Below are 16,577 nucleotides of genomic sequence, written 5' to 3' on the forward strand. Positions count from 1 at the left end.
GCTTGTTGAAATTAATGGGACATAATATAATTGAAGCAGCTATATTACAACTGCAGGGAAAGGAGTTTTCTACCCTTTTAGAAATCCTAATTTATGGGATAGAAATCCTGGTTCATGTGCTTCTCTTACACAAATAAAGGCAACCCTGTGCCTGTGTTGATCACTTCTTGTGGGCTTCTTGCATATTTATTTTTCTGCAAGCTTTATTTTTTTTTTTATATTGAATGAACTTTGGTTGTTTGGTCTGAAGTGGATTTGCCTTCTGAAAGCTTTTTTGTCCAATGCTGCTCCGTGTTCTGCTTTTCCTCAGGCTCCTCAGGTAAGTCTTATTTCTGGGGTCACGTATGGGAACATTCCTTTGGCTCTTCAAAGTGGGTGATTTCAGTAGTTAAAGAGGGTGGAAAAAAAAAGTACCACCTGGCCAGGTGCTTGCCTGGCCTTTGCAGAATCTTTAAAGGATTTTCTGCCAAGACTTAGGAAAAAATTGTTCCCTGTGCGGGTGGGGAGGCCCGGGCACGGGTTGCCCAGAGAAGCTGTGGCTGCTGCATTCCTGGAAGTGTCCAGGGCCAGGCTGGACAGGGCTTGGAGCAACCTGGGATAGTGGAAGGTGTCCCTGCCCATGGCAGGGCGTGGAATGAGATGGGCTTTAAGGTGCCTTCTCAAACAAACCATTCTGAGATTCAATTACTTTATTCCTGGTTTTTATTTTCACGTATGCACGTCCACACGGGAGCTGGTCCTCCTTTACAGATCTAGATGTGGTCCCTAAGTGTTATTTTAAAAAATCCAAATATCCATTTTCAACGGCGCTTGGACGTTGTCAGTGAATCGCCCCTGTGTGGGGCAAAGAGAAATGTGCCCGGGGTACGGCAGTGATGTAGATGCTGTGATGTACAGCTGAATGTAATAATACCCGTTTGAAATGAAGATTCTGATTTAGATCCGTCTGTTTTTTTGTATTTCGTGATTTTTTTTTAAGTTTTTTTTTTTTTTTTTTTAAACCAGCAACTGGGGCGGCTGCAGCGGGGTGTGAGGGCAGACCGGGCGGCACCAGAGTGGAACCCCCGGGCTGTCCCCGGCGGGGTGTGAGGGAAACGTGGAGCGGGCCGTGCCGGGGTGCAGGGATGCGAGGGGAGCTCGGGCCGTTGTCGCCGGGGTCTGAGGGGAGCCCAGCCCGGCCATTTTCCCGCCGAGCCCCCACCTCAGCGCCCCGCGCCCGCCGCGCCAGCGCCGCCGCTGATTGGCTGAGAACTGGCGCCACGGCGAGCTGCCGATTGGCCCATCCGCACGGCGCCTCTGGCCAATGACGAAACGCTCTGCCGCCCGCCTTTCCTACGACTGGCTGTGCCGATCCCTGCGCCCGCCCACTGCCGGGCTGCGGTGCCGGCAGCCGATTGGCTGAGGCGCTCCCCGGGCTGGATGTTTAATTGGGCGGTGCTGGGCCGCCCGGCGCCTCACCTGCCGCACGCCGCCATTGGCCCGCCGGTCCCCGCGCCCCCGCCCATTGGCCGCACCGCCCCTCAAGAGCGTCCCGATTGGCCGTAGCGGCCCGGCCCGGTATCCGGGTAAGATGGCCGCAGTCGGGGAGTGCTCGCTGCCCGCGCCGTGGCGGCCGGTCTCCCTCACTCACGTCGAGTATCCCGCAGGTAACGCTCCGTTTCGCCGCCGCCGGGCCTCCCCACCGTGCCTCCTGGCGCGGCGGGCCCTTTCCCGCCGCCCCGCGGCGCCGCCGAGGGCCGCGCTGGCGGCTGCCAAATAGTGAGCCATTGAGCATCAGCGCTGAGGCGGCAGGGCGCGCGTGCGCGTTGGGGGGCGGCGAGGCGCTCTGCCAGATCGGGAGCCACGGCGGGAGCGGCGTTGCGCATGCGCGGTGGGGACTCCGGGCTGGGGGGCTGCAGGGGGGGCGCGGGTGAGGGGACCGGGAATGGGACCGGGAATGGGCTTGGGGGGGCGGCTCCTTCCCGGGGATCCCGGAGCCGCCCGGCCCTCCACTGCCACCCTGCCCGCTCCATACCGCCGCCTCGCTGCCTCTGCAGCCCTCTGGCCATGTGTGGTGCCCCCGGCTTGGAGGCGAGGGTCCCACCCACGGTGTGCAGCTCCCCGCTGCCGCCCCAGCGGCGCGCCGGTGGCGGTGTCACCTCCCTGCTCCGTGTGCCGGGGGTCTGGCTGGGTGTGTCACCGTGCCAGCGGGCTCTGGGGGCCCTCGTGGCACCCCAGGCAGTGGGCATGTGGCAGGGTGGCCGTGTTCCCGGGGTGGGCTCGGCTGCCGGGGCGGTTCGGTGGCTGTGCTGGGACTGGGGGTGCCAGGGTGTCCCTGTCCCAGGTGGATCTGGTGGTTTTTCTGGGAACACTTCGGTCAGTCAGCGCTAAGGGAAATGCCCTGAGGACTCCAGGCACGGGATGTTTTGTGGCTCAGCTCTTGTTGGGTCCTGGCAGTGATGAGAAGCAGTAGGTGTCTGAGTGCAGCATGGCCTGTTCCAGCTGGGATAGGTGTGATCCGCAAAGTTCCTGCACACCAGCAGCCTGACCCAGGTGGCATGAACTCCTGATGTGCCAGTGTGCAAGAGCAAATGGGTCTGTGTTCAGCTGGCATATGTCTAAACTGTGTCCCATCAGTACCTCTGGTCCTTTGGAGCTCCTGTGGATGCTCTGTGCTGTGTGTGGGTGCTTGTTATAATCAGAGATTAAAGAAAAATGAAGTGTCAGAGTTACAGTATTAACCATTTGCTCAAAATCCAAATCTTGTCTAAACACTATTCTCAGTATTTCCAGTTTTAGTGAGCCCCCAACTTGCCGTGAAGTGTTGCTGTATGTCCTGTTTCAATAGCTGGATTTCAGTTCCTAATGAAAGCTCCTCCCAGTAGTGCAATTCCTAAAGCTTTTAAAGTGCTTAGGGATCTTCTGGGTTGAAAGTGCCCATTTAGCCTGGAGACCTGAAATGTGACAACACTGAAAAAATATCTGGCACTGGAGATACATTATTTCTTGGCCCTCCCCCTTATGGCTGTTTCATGGTTTTCTGTTGATGCTTTATGTGAAATATTGGCATTTCCTTTTCTGTCTTGCATTTTCCTCCACACTGTAAGCTCCTCTGCCATCCCCCTTCTCAAATATATTAAATGTGTCAGTTTGGGAGAGATGGGAAATAAGCTTGCCAGTAGTGCTGATATATTCATCTTTGTATCTTATCTCCTTATCTGAACCTGACAGTATACACAGAGCGTCCTGTGCTCCATTTGTTGGATTGGTTTGGGAAATGAAGGTGGTGGAAATCGCTGCACAAGGGTTATCTGTCAGATCTTGAACAATGTGACATAACCTGATTGTTTTCTCTGCATTGAAAGCTCTTAGACAGGCAAAGGGAGGAGATGATTGTGTGGATTGGTAAATCACCACCCAGCTTAGGGTTGTGTATGGAGGGGATGGGCACTGTGTTTATCTTGGATAAAACATGTGTTTATGAAAGCCTGTAAAGTGGAGACAAAGGACTAAAACAATAAACCAGCTGGAGGTATAAAAGTTTGTTAATTTATTTTCATAGAGTCATTTAAGTTGGAGAAGCCCCTGAGATCACTGAGTCCAGCTGTTCCCCCAGGACTGCCAAGGCCACCACTAAACCTTAAGTGCCACGTTTACACAGCTCTTAAATCCCTCCAGGCATGGGGGGTCCACCACTGACTTGGGCAGCTGTGCCAGGGCTGGACAACACTTTCTGTGAAGAAGCTTTTCCTTACATCCAAGTTAGACCTCTCCTGGTGCAACTTGTGGCTGTTTCCTCTTCTCCTGTCCCTGTTCCCTGGCAGCAGAGCCCGACACCTGTCCCCGGGTTGCTCCCTCCTGTCAGGGAGTTGTGCAGAGCCACAAAGTCCCCCAGGAGCCTCTTTTTTTTTCCTACAGGCTGAGCACTCTCAGCTGCTCCTGGTGCTCCAGATCCTTCCCCAGCTCTGTTCCCTTCTCTGGACATGCTTCAGCCCCTCCGTGTCCTTCTTGTTGTGAGGAGCACAAAACTGACCCCAGGATTGGAGGTGGGGCCTTAGCGGTGTCCAGCACAGGGAGACTTGGTGTCACTGGTGAACTGTCGGAGAGTGCACTCGATCTCCTTGTCCAGATCATTAATAAAGATGTGAAACAGAGCCTGCCTCAGAACTGAGCCCAGCCCCAGCTGGATTTAGCTCCATTCCCCACCAGTCTGGGCCTGGACAGGGTTTTTACCTGGAAAACAGAGCACCCATCCAAGCCATGAATGCTGTGGAAAGCAGTGTCACAGGCTTTACTAAGTCAAGGCAGACAACATCATTTTGGTCTAAAATAATGACTTGCAGTCAACGGTAGGTCTGGTGCTTTTACCTGGAGTTGGGGAAAGTGCTCTTAACTTTGTTTAGAAAGCTGTTTGTGTTCAGCCTGGGCACATCTTAAGTCCAGGTCCATAATGCATCTAGATAATGTATATTTATAAAGGAGTGATGTTGGCAGCATGCTCAGCACTGTGGAGTTAATGTAGCCTTGTGCTGCTGAGAGGGGTTGGAATGGGAAATAGATCCTGCTTTTACTAACATCAATTATTAAGCTGTCTTGGCATGTCATGCACTGCTCTGTGGCAAACAGCTTCAGCTCTTGGCTGATCCAGAGGCTGCTGAGCTGCTGTGGCAACTGCCTCTGAAAGTCTCACATCTTTAAAGATTTCCAGTGCAGAACCCCAGCTTTCATCTGCCATGGGTGACGATCCCGCTCCCTAGGACCGGGTAAAAAGCTGTCACTGCTGGTTTCTGCCTGGCAGATGAAGCCTGGATTTGGACTTCAGCTTCTAATTATTAAGGGGAGAGGTGTCTCCAGAAAGGTGCTCCCTGTTCTGATCTAATGTTTCCTTATCCATAGCGATACATCAAATCCACCCTTCGTTGCTTGTGTGGCTGCACAGCTCCCCAGGGCTTTCTGTGATGTCCACTTGGAGGAGAACAAATGGGAAACAGCAGATGGATGCTGTGGTAATCAAATGCAGGCTGGTCTGAGGAATGGAATCTTGGAGACCTGACTGAAATACTCTCCATAGGGAATGTTAGGATTAAACGTAGGGTGAAAAAAAAACCAACCATGGCAGTGCTGCCATGGGTGTGCTAAAGCCTGCTGCTGCAGAGGACAGCCTGTAAAAATATCATCCTGATGCTGCTTTCAGAATTTTTTGATCCTGGAGCATTTTGTATTACCAGCTCTGCTTTGGTGAGACTCAGAATGATCTGGCATAGTGTCAGGTTGCTGGCAGGTAGGCAGGAATAATCCTTCTTCCCTGTGTCCTTCCAGTAATGAGCTGGTGATTGCATCAGGACTGTTAAGTCCTTTGATGGATGTATAAAAGCTGTATCTCTAATTGTTCTTTGGATCCATTTCCGCTTTGGATCTCACGGTATCTTTGGCACTGAGCTTTGTAGCTTAATGTCGTTGTTGTTTCTCTTCTGTTTTTAAGTCCACTGCTCAGTAATTTCATCAAACACTCATGTGCAGTGAGAGGCAGCAATTGTTTGCTGTCAATTTCTCCATATAATTCATGACTTTGTAGAACTGTTATATCATCTGCTTTCCTTTTCCAGCTGAAAATCTGATTTATTTGATGTTTTCTGAGTGGCTGCTGTCGCATACTTATCTTTGTCCCCATTCTATTTGCCTTTTCTGTGTGTACTCTCCCTTTTTAGCTGGTGACACCAGAATTGCATAATAAATTTTTGTAGTGCTGTAACAGTAACTTCTGTTGTGCTCTTAAAAATGTTCTCCTTGCTTTTTCGACTGCTGCAGAGCACTGGATGCTACTCTGAAGGTATTGGCACACATTGAGTCTGAGGGTTTTTTGTTTGATAACAACTGAACTCAATCCTGTCATGTCATGGGTATAATTAGGGTTGTTTTTTCCCGTATGCATCGCTTTGCATGGGGTGACTTTGTGCTGCAGACTTAAAACTCATCTTCAGGGACTTCCTGCCTGTAGGGTGAGTTTCACTGGAGAAACATTGAGTTCCTGGTTTGTTTGGGGTTTTTTTTTATTATTATTTGGAGAAAAGAAAGAAAACTTCCTCTTTTCAGTGCAGCTGGGATTCTTAGAGCTCTGGGACTTTCTGGACCTCCTCACACTGGCCAAATTCTTCAAGGACAGAAACCTGGTGTGCCAGACCTTTTCTCTGCAGAGTGACAGAATGTTCCCATTTTCCCAGTTTCTCCAGGATGTTTCCTCCGGCCGGGCACAGTTGGAGGGGCAGGTGTGCACAATCAGTCAGTGGGTGAAGAGGTTCAAAGGTGCTGGTGCTGTGGCTGTGCTTCGGCTCAGCAGTTCTTGTCGCTGTTCAGTGTCAGCACATGCAGCTCCTATAGGAATGTTTGTTCTGATAACCCTCCTGTGATCCTGCGGGGTGGGAGCTCAAAAGTCAGGGCTCATTCCATAGCTAAGCAGTGTCTCTTGGAAGAAGCAGATCCCACTCTTGTTTGGCTGCTTTAAAGCAGGGTTTATGTTTAATCTCCCTGCAGAAGTTATGTCTGATTCCTGCCTTTATGCCATAATTTAAAACTTCCTGCAGATATTTTTGCTGTCCCACAGCTCCTGTTTTGGGGATATACACAAGCAGAGGAAATGACTCTTTTATATTATGGATATTTAACGATGTAAATGCCCATGTAAAACACATACACTGCATGTTGTCTGTGCAACTTGCACATGTGCTCTTAGCCAAGAACACACAACCAGTGGCAGTGCCACAAATAGATCCTTCAATAGGAAGTGCTGGTGGCAAGGCTCTGTCTTGTGGTAGGATGTGGTTGGGGGCTGTTGATTCACATTTTTACATCCTATACAGGTTCAGTAGATGTGGTGAAGCTCAGCCATCTCCACCGACAGGATGCTGGGTAAAATGTTGAATTGGAGCAGAAGTAGATGCTGAATGAAGGCTGAAAAAATAGCGTGTGTCTGAGCTATGTATAGTGCTGCACGTACTTATCTCTTTGCTGCCCAAAAATGAGGCTGTTGCATCCTTTCTTTTTGCTTTTTGAGTTCCAAATAATGTCCAGAGAAAGCTGGACTTCAAAAAAGCAGAATTTAAAACTAAGTGAAACCCAAGACATATATTAAGTAGATTCTCCTTTTGTGTTTTTGCAGAGATTTTGTCTCTGTTCCTGCTGGTGGGAGGTACTGCTTTAAAATCCCCAAGTTGAGTAAATTAAAGGAAAATTAATTTTTATTTGAAAAAGGCAAGGGATGCTGCTTGCTAGATCTGACTGGACTTTAAACTGTGGCTCTCCTGCACGTCTCCTTTCCCTGGGAATAAGTCTCGGAGCGCGCTGGAGCGTGAGAGGAGACAGGAGTGACAGAAGTGATCAGGCTCCAAGGCCCCCGGAGCACTGAGCGCTGAGCAGCGCTGCCCTTTCTCTCAGAGCTCACTTTGTCTCCTCCGCTGGGGATTTCCAGCCCTTTCAGAGCTGCTTTGGTCCCTGAAGCTCTGCCTTGAGCTGCTGATCCAGCCGGGTTTGTGATGGCATCAGTGGGTTCCTGGGGTGGCTCCTGTGCTGCCTTCAGTGCCCAGCTGTTCGTTTGCCTCCTCCGTAGAAAAAGTGCCTTTGGAATGTGGCTGTGTTTAATTGCCATTAGCCACGGGAACATGAAGTATTGTTAGTGTTGTCTGCTCTGTTTTAAATGGGCTGCTGAAATGTTTGAGGAGCTTTTGTGTTGAGATTGAGAATTGGACTTGGTGCCCGTAGGCACATCTGAGAGTGCTGGCTCCCCTCGCAGGTGTGGTTTTTGTGCCTGTGAAGTTGAGTAATTTGATTTATTGGGAATGTTATCATGTAATGTAACAGAGGATTTTGAGTTCACCACTGCTGATCCTGTTTAAATTAAAAGACTGCTTGCTTAAGTACCTTTCCACCATCTGCACAAGAAATAGAACCCTCCGAGAAGATAAATAATCTGGTTTGGTTTCTACTTGACAAAATTAAGGCTTTTGGTGTGGAAGTGCTAAGCCTTTACGTACTGTGGATTAACAGAGTGAATGATCTGAAATGTGGTGATCTCTTGATGATGAGCTCTCTTTATTTAGTAATGCTGGAATTGAGACTTTTGGAAAGTATTCCTAAGGCTTTCAGGGTAGTTAATTGTCTCTTGACAAGGTGGCTTCTCTCATGAATTCCCTCATCATTGATAACAGAACTCATTTTGTTGAGAGTTTGTGATTTATGTAAAGCCATAAGGGGCTTGATTCTCTATTGCCAGGTAACTGGTACTGTCGCTTACATCCCCTTTGTGTCACCATAATCCATTGCTTTGGGAGCATTTAGAGTGCACCTGATGCAAGTCAAACCTGCCATATGGAGCAAGAAAAGTTTCAAATTCTGCATCTTGTAACGCTTTTCCAGTTAAAACCAAAGTAGAACCTCATTTCAGTGGAAACTCAGTGTACTTGTCCTCCAAATCTTCCTCCTTTTACCTAACCCCTGCTAATAATCCTTGCTGCTGATTCCCAAATTTAACCCAGAGTCTGGAATTCCAGAGGCTTCCATGCACTATACCTGATGTAACCACAACTATGTGTCAATCACATCAGCAGCATGAACTTTGTTGTGAAGGGGCAATAACTTCCTTTTTTATCAGTTCCAGCACTCAGGCTGGGGTTAAAGTCCTTTTTGCCAAGTGCTGCTTTGAAATGTGGGTGCGTGGGCTGGGGAGACTGGGTGTCTTGCAGTGGAATTGATCTAGGAATGAGTCCAATGCTCAGCCTGGCAGAGGCATCCTGTTTCCTTTTGAGAGGGGGGAAGGACAAATTTATGTGGGGGCTGGTCCTTTTGTGTTCAGTGATGGGATGGAGAGGATCTGGTCTGTGAGAGCCAATACACAAAGTACCCGTTTCTTCTTCTGTTGCTCTCCACGTTCATACAGTGAGTTTGTGGTGTCTTCTGTGTGTAAAGATTCTCTCTGGCAGACAGTTCTCGCTCTTCTGATAAGAATTGCTGATCTTGGAGCAAAATTGCTCCGATGATTTTTTTGTTTCCTCAGAATTTGTGCTGATATCTTTTCTCCAAATACTTCTGTATGTGTCCCTTTTTGGGGAAGAGAGGCAAGAGAAACTTGGATCAAAATGCACAGCTGCTCCTTACTGTTGCTGCCCACTTCTGTGTCTGTTGTAGTTCAGAATAAAGGTTTTGAGGGACCTTATGACCTCTGTGAGGTCTCTCATTCTCCCTGAGGGTTAACTAGACTGTTAATTATTTGAGTTGGGGGCCCAAATCCCCTTCTGTGTGGTACAAGTGGGCTATTGGTTAAAAAGGCAGAGTCTCCTTTATTTCCCTGACATCTCCTGCTATGTTTAGCTATTTATTTCCTTCCCATTTTGCTAATGCTAGTGTTCGTGCAGACACATGGTGAGACAGATTAGGAAGCTGATCCAGCTGAAAACTAACCCATTTTAGTGAGGGAGTGGGAAAGGATTTGCTTGGGGACTGTTTGCTGGCACAGAGAAGAAACAGGAACGAGGGGAAAGGAAAGATGCTGCCTCTTGCAGCAGCCTGTGCTTATGTTGGATTAAAGTGACTCTAGGCCCACACCCATGATTATTGTTGCAAATTGGGTGGCAGTAATCTCTGCTGAATTATTCCAGGCTCTTTTCATCCCTGATTTTGAGCCTGCATGGAAGCATTGCTGTCTCCTGCCTCAGCTCCTCTGTCATTCTGGAACACAGGGACAGACTTGCTGTGCTGCCGAGTTTGCCCCTCTGCTCTGTGATGCAGGGCTCTGACTGACCCATGTTGTGGTGGCAGGCAAGTACCTGTGAAGTTCACACTGATTTGTTTCTCTTGTTTGTTTCCCCAGGTGATTTCTCTGGCCAGCTTTTAGCTTATTTGAGTCTCGGTCCAATATTCATAATTGTTGGGTTTGTAACACTCATCATATTCAAGAGAGAGCTTCACACGGTGAGTCCTTCTCTCCCTTCCCAGCCTCTCCTCATGATAAAAGTCTTTTCCTTTCTCACCTGGGGCTCCTGTATTCACACTTCTTTTTCTCTCTATAAGGAGCAAGCTGAGGAAAGCCATCTTCCTGTCAGGGAACAGCAGGAGACACTTAGCACCATACCGGGTTAAAAGGCTGCTCAGCCTTTTCTGACTTCTCTCTTACTCTGGTGTGTTTTGGACATTATCTGTCCAGAACCATCGAGGGACATGTCTGAGGAAGTACAGAATGCTGTTGCAGGGTGGGAACACTCCCAGAATCCAGTAGGATCATAGCACTGGGCAGCATATGTAGGAAATAGTGTGTGTAACTCAGGGGGATGCACTTTCTTTGAACTACTGAGGCAGAAAAGGGGATAAAAATAAAACCTAAAGCTTTCCAAGGGAGTGGATCTGTCTTTAAGGTCTGCATTTCAAATGTGAGTTGAATACCAGGGGCCGAAGAGACTTGTTTCAATCCAAATTCTTACAATGCTTTCTGTCTGCTCTGCCAGGTAGTTGGGACTCAGTGTCGTGGATAAACTCCCTCTAGGATGTATAAACCTCTTGTAACATTTGTCCTCAATAAACAGACAAAACGGGGGCCACTGAAGGGGTTTTGACAGCACCTTTTGCATGTAGGGCCACAGTGTCATGGGAACCAGTGGCCCAAGGGACCTGGGAATAGGACTTTTAACTAGAGGAGGCTGCTGTTCAGTTTTGGCAACTCAAAGGTTTTGTGTTGGCCCAAAAGGCAGAAGAAACCAGAGTAACTATTGCACAGATTTATGGGATTCTCAATACAGGGATTTGTTTGCTGTTGGTAATGAGACAAGTGTTGAGGTTGATTCTCAATTCTTCACGTGGGAAGTCACCACTGGGCTGGAGAGAGACACTGGCTGACTTGCAGCAGCCTGATCTGTGGCTCAGGATGTGGAGTGAAAAATTGCTTCATCATGTGGAATGGGAATGAGTGCTAAGGAGGCAGAGTGTCATCACCAGCTGGGAATTTGATCATAGCAGCAGGGCTAATTTAGGGGAGGTGTATGAACTGTGAAGTGTAAAAATAAATGCTACCAGGTCTGGCTTAGCTCAGAATGTGAATTCATCTTAGTCTGAAGACAGCAGCTTCAAGATGAAAATATTCACAGAGGGAAAAGCCAGAAAGCCTAAAAAGTCACCTTTGTTTTAAACTATTTACCCAAATAATAGTGTCTGCACTCCCCCTGTTGGTCATCAGGAAAAGCCAGTTCCCAAAAACCTGCCCTAATAAAAAGGTCACTTTCTGCACTTGCTGATGCAAGGTGCTGGCAGAAGTGCTCTCCTGTGACATCTTCCTGTGTATCAGCTGGTGAAAAGCTGCATGGACACAATGTGTTGCCAAATAGAAAGTGAGCTGTAAACAAATGCTTTTATTCCTCAGGTATAGAATTTGGAAGCCACGGGTTTTAACCCTAGTAGTCAAAAAAGAAAATTAGAAACATAATGTTTGGGGTTTTTGTCAACAGAGAGAGCCTGGCAAGTAGAAGGATCTCTTAGAGGGGATGACACAGCTGTCTTGCCTTCACAGATCTCTTTCTTGGGAGGGCTGGTATTCAACGAGGGAGTGAACTGGTTAATAAAAAATGTAATCCGGGAACCTCGGCCATGCGAAGGTAGGGTACGGACCCTGAGTGTGGTGGTGTCAGGGGAGGTTTGGGTGGAATGCTGACTGGGGGGGCTTAGAGGGTTTTTCCCCCTTTGCCTCACGTTGGCTGTGGGTGTTTGGGTGTAAAGAGGCTGACAGAGCTGCCTGAGCAGGGACATGTCCTGGGAACTTTGTGCATGCTCCAGCAGCGTGGTGTGGCTTCATATCTGGAGTGTTCCAGCTGCTGACCATACCTTGACCATACTCTTTTTTTTCTTCTCTTCCCAGAAGCCCATTCAACAGTGACCACGAAATATGGGATGCCGTCCAGCCACTCCCAATTCATGTGGTTTTTCTCTGTCTATTCCTTTCTGTTCCTTTATTTAAGGTAAAAATTCCAGGTCAGGTTTTGGCTGTTAATACGTTGAAACACCTGGAATGGGTTGGCTCCCTTGCTGGGTGCCACTTCAGTGGGATAATGGAATTAAATCTGAGGACCTGCACAATTTATTGTGGCTTGCATGGGATTGGAGCATGTCTGTCTCCATCTGAATGTAGGGCTGGAGTTACCAAGGCTGAAAACTGGGGGATGTGAGTGGATTTCCTTTTACCTGTCAGGGTAAAGGTCTCCCAAATTTCTTTTCCTAAGCTGTGATGGTGCCCCAGAGTGAGGGAAGAGGTGGGGGATAGGGAGGAGAAATGAAGAGCTGCTTTCTCATTTTGTCTCAGTTTCAGTGGGGTTATCTTCAGTCTTTTGGATAATACTAGCTGTCCACTTGCATGACTTTTTAGTTGACTTCCCTTACCAAGTACTGGTTTTACCTGTGCTTTAACAAAATTCTTGCTGGGGCATGGCTCTGTCTGTGGCTCTCTCTGTGTGGAGGAAGACAAAACTCACAGTTCCTCCTGGCTGTGTGGGTGATGGAGGGACTCTGTCTTGGTTCCTTGTTGCATATGCTCAACACGTGCCTCTCACATCAGCGTGAGCATCCTGCTTTCCATCACAGCAATCCCTGCTCACATTTGGAGAGAAAACACGTGTGGCTTCTTGGCTTCTCTTTAACTGCTGCCAGTGGGGCAGGTTGCTGCTGGGATGGGATTGAGCTGCCCATGACCCCGGTGGAGTAAAGCTTTCCTAGGGTTTCAGTGGGAGGGAAGTCAGGACTGCTCAGCTCCCTGCCGTGTGCTAATGGCTCTCCATCTCTTTCAGAATGCACCAAACAAACAATGCGAGGTTTCTGGATTTACTATGGCGACACGTGCTGTCCATCTGCCTCGTCACAGTGGCGTTGCTAGTCTCATATAGTAGGTATGGAGCAACTGTTCGTCCTCTGCTCTCATAGAGCCTCGTGGCCTGTCCCAGCCAGCAGCCCTGGCATTCCTTATTTTGCCTTTCCCACCGTATTCTCCACTGCGCCGTACAAGTCAGAGCTTTGTAGAAGTGTTGCCATGAGACCCAATAAACAAAGGTGCTGTGTGTGTGGTGCTTCACAGAAGCATTTACAAAACCCCAAATCAGCTGAGCTTGTGCCAATTCCCCATGGGCTCCAGTGCCATGCTCCATCCAGCCTTGCTGCCTCGCCCTTTCTCCAGCACTAAGTGTGGAAGCATTGCCCCATGCCTTGGCACGCCAGTATGTGCAGCATGTGGATTGCTACAGTTGATCAATCCCACTGTTTTGCTTGAGCATTAGTTAATCAAAACATTTATAGCTGTTGGCTTGCAAGATTTAGTTGTATTGAGATGGATAAAGAAAATGGAATTGTGATTGTGATTTTTTTTTCTTTAGTAGATTAAATGTAAGGTGAGCTCCAGTGATTGGAAAACCAGACAAATTCAAGATAGAAATAGGGTCACATTTTCCACAGGAAAGTAATTACCTGTTGGCACAGTTGACTGTACACTTCAGCTGATTACTTATTACTAACTATTTTAAAATCCTGGCAGGACAGTTTTGTCAGAGGTATATGGTCTAATTAAAACAAAATTAGAGGAAATCAAGTGGCCTATGTTAGACAGAAGGTCAGATAAGATGTTCATAATGATACGTGGGTGAAAAGAATTCTGAATGTAGCTTGTGCACACATAACAGGCCAACAGTGCAGCTCTCAGTGGCTGCAGTGACAGTGAACACGTTGGTCATGCAGCCTCTGTTCCTGTCATGTTGGAGAGCAGCAAAATCACAAAAAAAATGGTGTCCATGTTCTTAAAAGCCATTAAGCCCCAGCTTTGGTGGCCTGGAGGGGCTTGACCTCTGGAAAAGTCTCTTTTGGGAGCTTAACAGTATTAGTTCTTCAGCTGATCCAAAGATGAATGAAGAAGAATGTGGAGGGTTATTGAGTTAAGCTCAAACTAGAAGTGCTCCAAGCTGAAACTGCAGGGAAACAGCAGGGAAAAATTTTCCCCAGTTTTTTCCCCCCCACTATTTTTGGCAGCTTTTTACTGGAAAAACACACCCACTTTTAACATCTGGAGGGTAACTTGAACCTACATCTGTGGGCCCAGTGACATCTCAGCTCCTGAGTCTTGGCTCCTTTTGTTTCAAAGCCTGTCTGGTGACTCTTGTCTTCCACTGCAGGGTTTATTTGCTTTACCACACCTGGAGCCAAGTCCTATATGGAGGTGTGGCAGGAAGCATCATGGCCATAGCCTGGTTTGCCTTCACACAGGAGATCCTAACTCCCCTCTTCCCGAGGATAGCTGCGTGGTAAGTCTCTTTATTCTGTGGAGGTTTGTTACGGATGTTGGAAATGAGAATTCCTGGGCTCTGTCCCAGTTTTGCATACCGGCTGTTGTGTAACCTGCTTTGTTCCTCCATGTTTTCTTGTGCATGCATATATACAAAGGATCATGTGTCCTTGATAAGGATGGGGAAGAGGGAATTCAATCAATTGCTACATTTTCTAAAGCCCTACTAAAGTGGAGATGTGGCAGTGTGCTGGAGGAATTTTTGCAAGATGAGCAGGAGACCTTTCTTAATGAATGTCAAATGACCTAGTCAAATTGCAGAGCTATTTACATGTAAACATAGTCTGAAAATATTGTGTAAGCAAAGAAAACAAAGGTTTTGATTAAATGTAACAAAGAATCCTTTACCCAGCCGGAAGTGATAGAATAGTACTGTTAACTAGAGCAGGTTTTGTGCTTTTTTAAAAAATCAAAATTGCAGTGGAGAAGGTCTAATTATTCCCCCTTTCTGCCACATTGTCCTTTTTCAGGCCAATTTCAGAGTTCTTTTTAATCCGAGATACCAGCCTCATTCCTAACATCCTGTGGTTTGAATACACAGTCACAAGAGCAGAAGCAAGGTAAGTGTTGGGAATGGAGGAGCTGTTGCTGCTCTGACCTTTCAGATGCAGTTATTAATTAATTTTCTGATATGTAGCTGATAATTTTTGGCTGTTGTGGGTAGAATAGCTTGAAGTAAGGAAATATCAAGTTGTGGGCTAACAACAGGGTGAGTCTGGAGAGGGTGTGATTCAAGAATTTAATCTCATTTAAGTAGCATTTCAGCTCCCTGGCCCTTGGTTTTTGCAAGCAGTCGTTTATAATCTTGCATCCACGTGTGAGCTTGTGTACACTGAAGATAGGGTGGATGTTCTGGCAGTGTGGAGAGTGGGAAGGGCTGATCTGCCTGGCGGGTGTGGCGGGGACGCTTCAGTTGTGCGTGGAGCTAAGCAGAGGCATACTTTAATCCTCCTATATTTCCCTCTGGTTTGTGGCAGCCCCCTGGGCTGGGGTTGGGGTCCTGTGTCACCGTGGCTGTGTTGCCTTGCAGGAACAGACAGCGCAAGCTGGGTACGAAGCTCCAGTGACCGGGAACGTGGGGACCAGGGCGCGTTTTAACGGAGACAGACAAGAGCAGAGACCTGGGAGCAGCAAGGAGCCTTTTAACAGACGGACCAAAGGAACAGGCAGGGACCATACCCAAAACCTGAAAGCCTTTGCTCTGCTTTAGCAGCTAAGCTGGATGCTCCCTGATGCATGTGGGACCGTGCAGGAGTAGAAACTCATTTTGAACACAGATGCACATGGTTGGATGCACCATCGTGTCTACGTCAGGGGAGGGGGGAGAAAATGCCTGGTGTCGTGTTCGGGGGAGGGAAAACCAAAAATGAACCTTTTCTGTGACTTTTTTTTTCAGCATGAAATATACACACTATTTATTTATTTTTTTAAATGGAACTATTGTTTATGGGGTGGGTGAGGCGTTGATTGTGTGTTATTTTTTTCCTTTCCTTTTTTTATTGTTCGGGGTTTTCTTTTTTGGAAGAAGATGACAAAACTAGTCTCAAGTTGGTCATGTTTAATTAGGGCTTTTAATTTTTACATGCTTCTTAGGAGGGAGGGGATCTAGGAAGGGTGACAGAAGGGAGAGGAAGACTTTCCTTTCTGCAGTCAGTTTGGGAGATCAAAATCAATTCCAACTGTACTTTGTACAGAAAAAAAGACAGACTATAAAGATCTGATTTTTAACACTAGTGACAGTTCTGCAGGGAAGCCTGCACGGATACCAATTAAGGGGAGTGTGTGTGTAAAACAAAGGAAAACCACAAATATACTGACTCCTATTTTTTTTCCACTGCTGCTCCTGTTGTGTAATTAGCAAGAGTGTCCTTTTCAGAATCTCTTCTAGGTGGCAAGATAATCATGCATATCTCATTTATTCCATTTCTTCCTTTATACTTTTATTATCTCAGGGTTGCTGTGATCTGTACAGCTTTTGTTGTACTGAGTGTGCCGAGGGCACTGGGAAGCCCGCTGGTTATAAGCAGTGCTGTGCTCCAGTAAGAGTCAGCCCAAAGCCTTACAAAATTCAGTTGCTGGTCTCTGTCTTAAGCACTGGATTTTATTATTTTTTTCTGATAAATCTTAAAGGAGGGATTTTTAAGAATGAACACAGTGACAACCACAAATGAACAACAAGGCAAATGACTAATAACTAGCTCAGCTGCTCTCTGAATTATTCCTCGAAGAGTCCTGTTAGACTCCATCC

The 16,577-nt window shown here is 47.5% G+C and overlaps 1 protein-coding gene across 1 annotated transcript; it reads left to right on the forward strand.

The window, feature by feature from the left end:
• The first annotated feature begins 1,506 nt into the window (after positions 1-1,506).
• Positions 1,507-16,163, forward strand: DOLPP1 (dolichyldiphosphatase 1). The gene is made up of 8 exons (XM_066201614.1): positions 1,507-1,646; positions 9,839-9,939; positions 11,525-11,609; positions 11,870-11,969; positions 12,792-12,890; positions 14,160-14,288; positions 14,800-14,889; positions 15,360-16,163. Exons 1-8 carry the CDS (start codon positions 1,571-1,573, stop codon positions 15,394-15,396), a joined length of 717 nt encoding a protein of 238 aa, XP_066057711.1. The 5' UTR covers positions 1,507-1,570; the 3' UTR covers positions 15,397-16,163.
• Positions 16,164-16,577: the final 414 nt, after the last annotated feature.

This window comes from Chamaea fasciata, unplaced genomic scaffold, assembly GCF_029207755.1.
Source record: "Chamaea fasciata isolate MVZ Bird 193981 ecotype frontalis unplaced genomic scaffold, bChaFas1.0.hap1 SCAF_20, whole genome shotgun sequence".
NCBI classification, from domain to species: domain Eukaryota; kingdom Metazoa; phylum Chordata; class Aves; order Passeriformes; family Sylviidae; genus Chamaea; species Chamaea fasciata.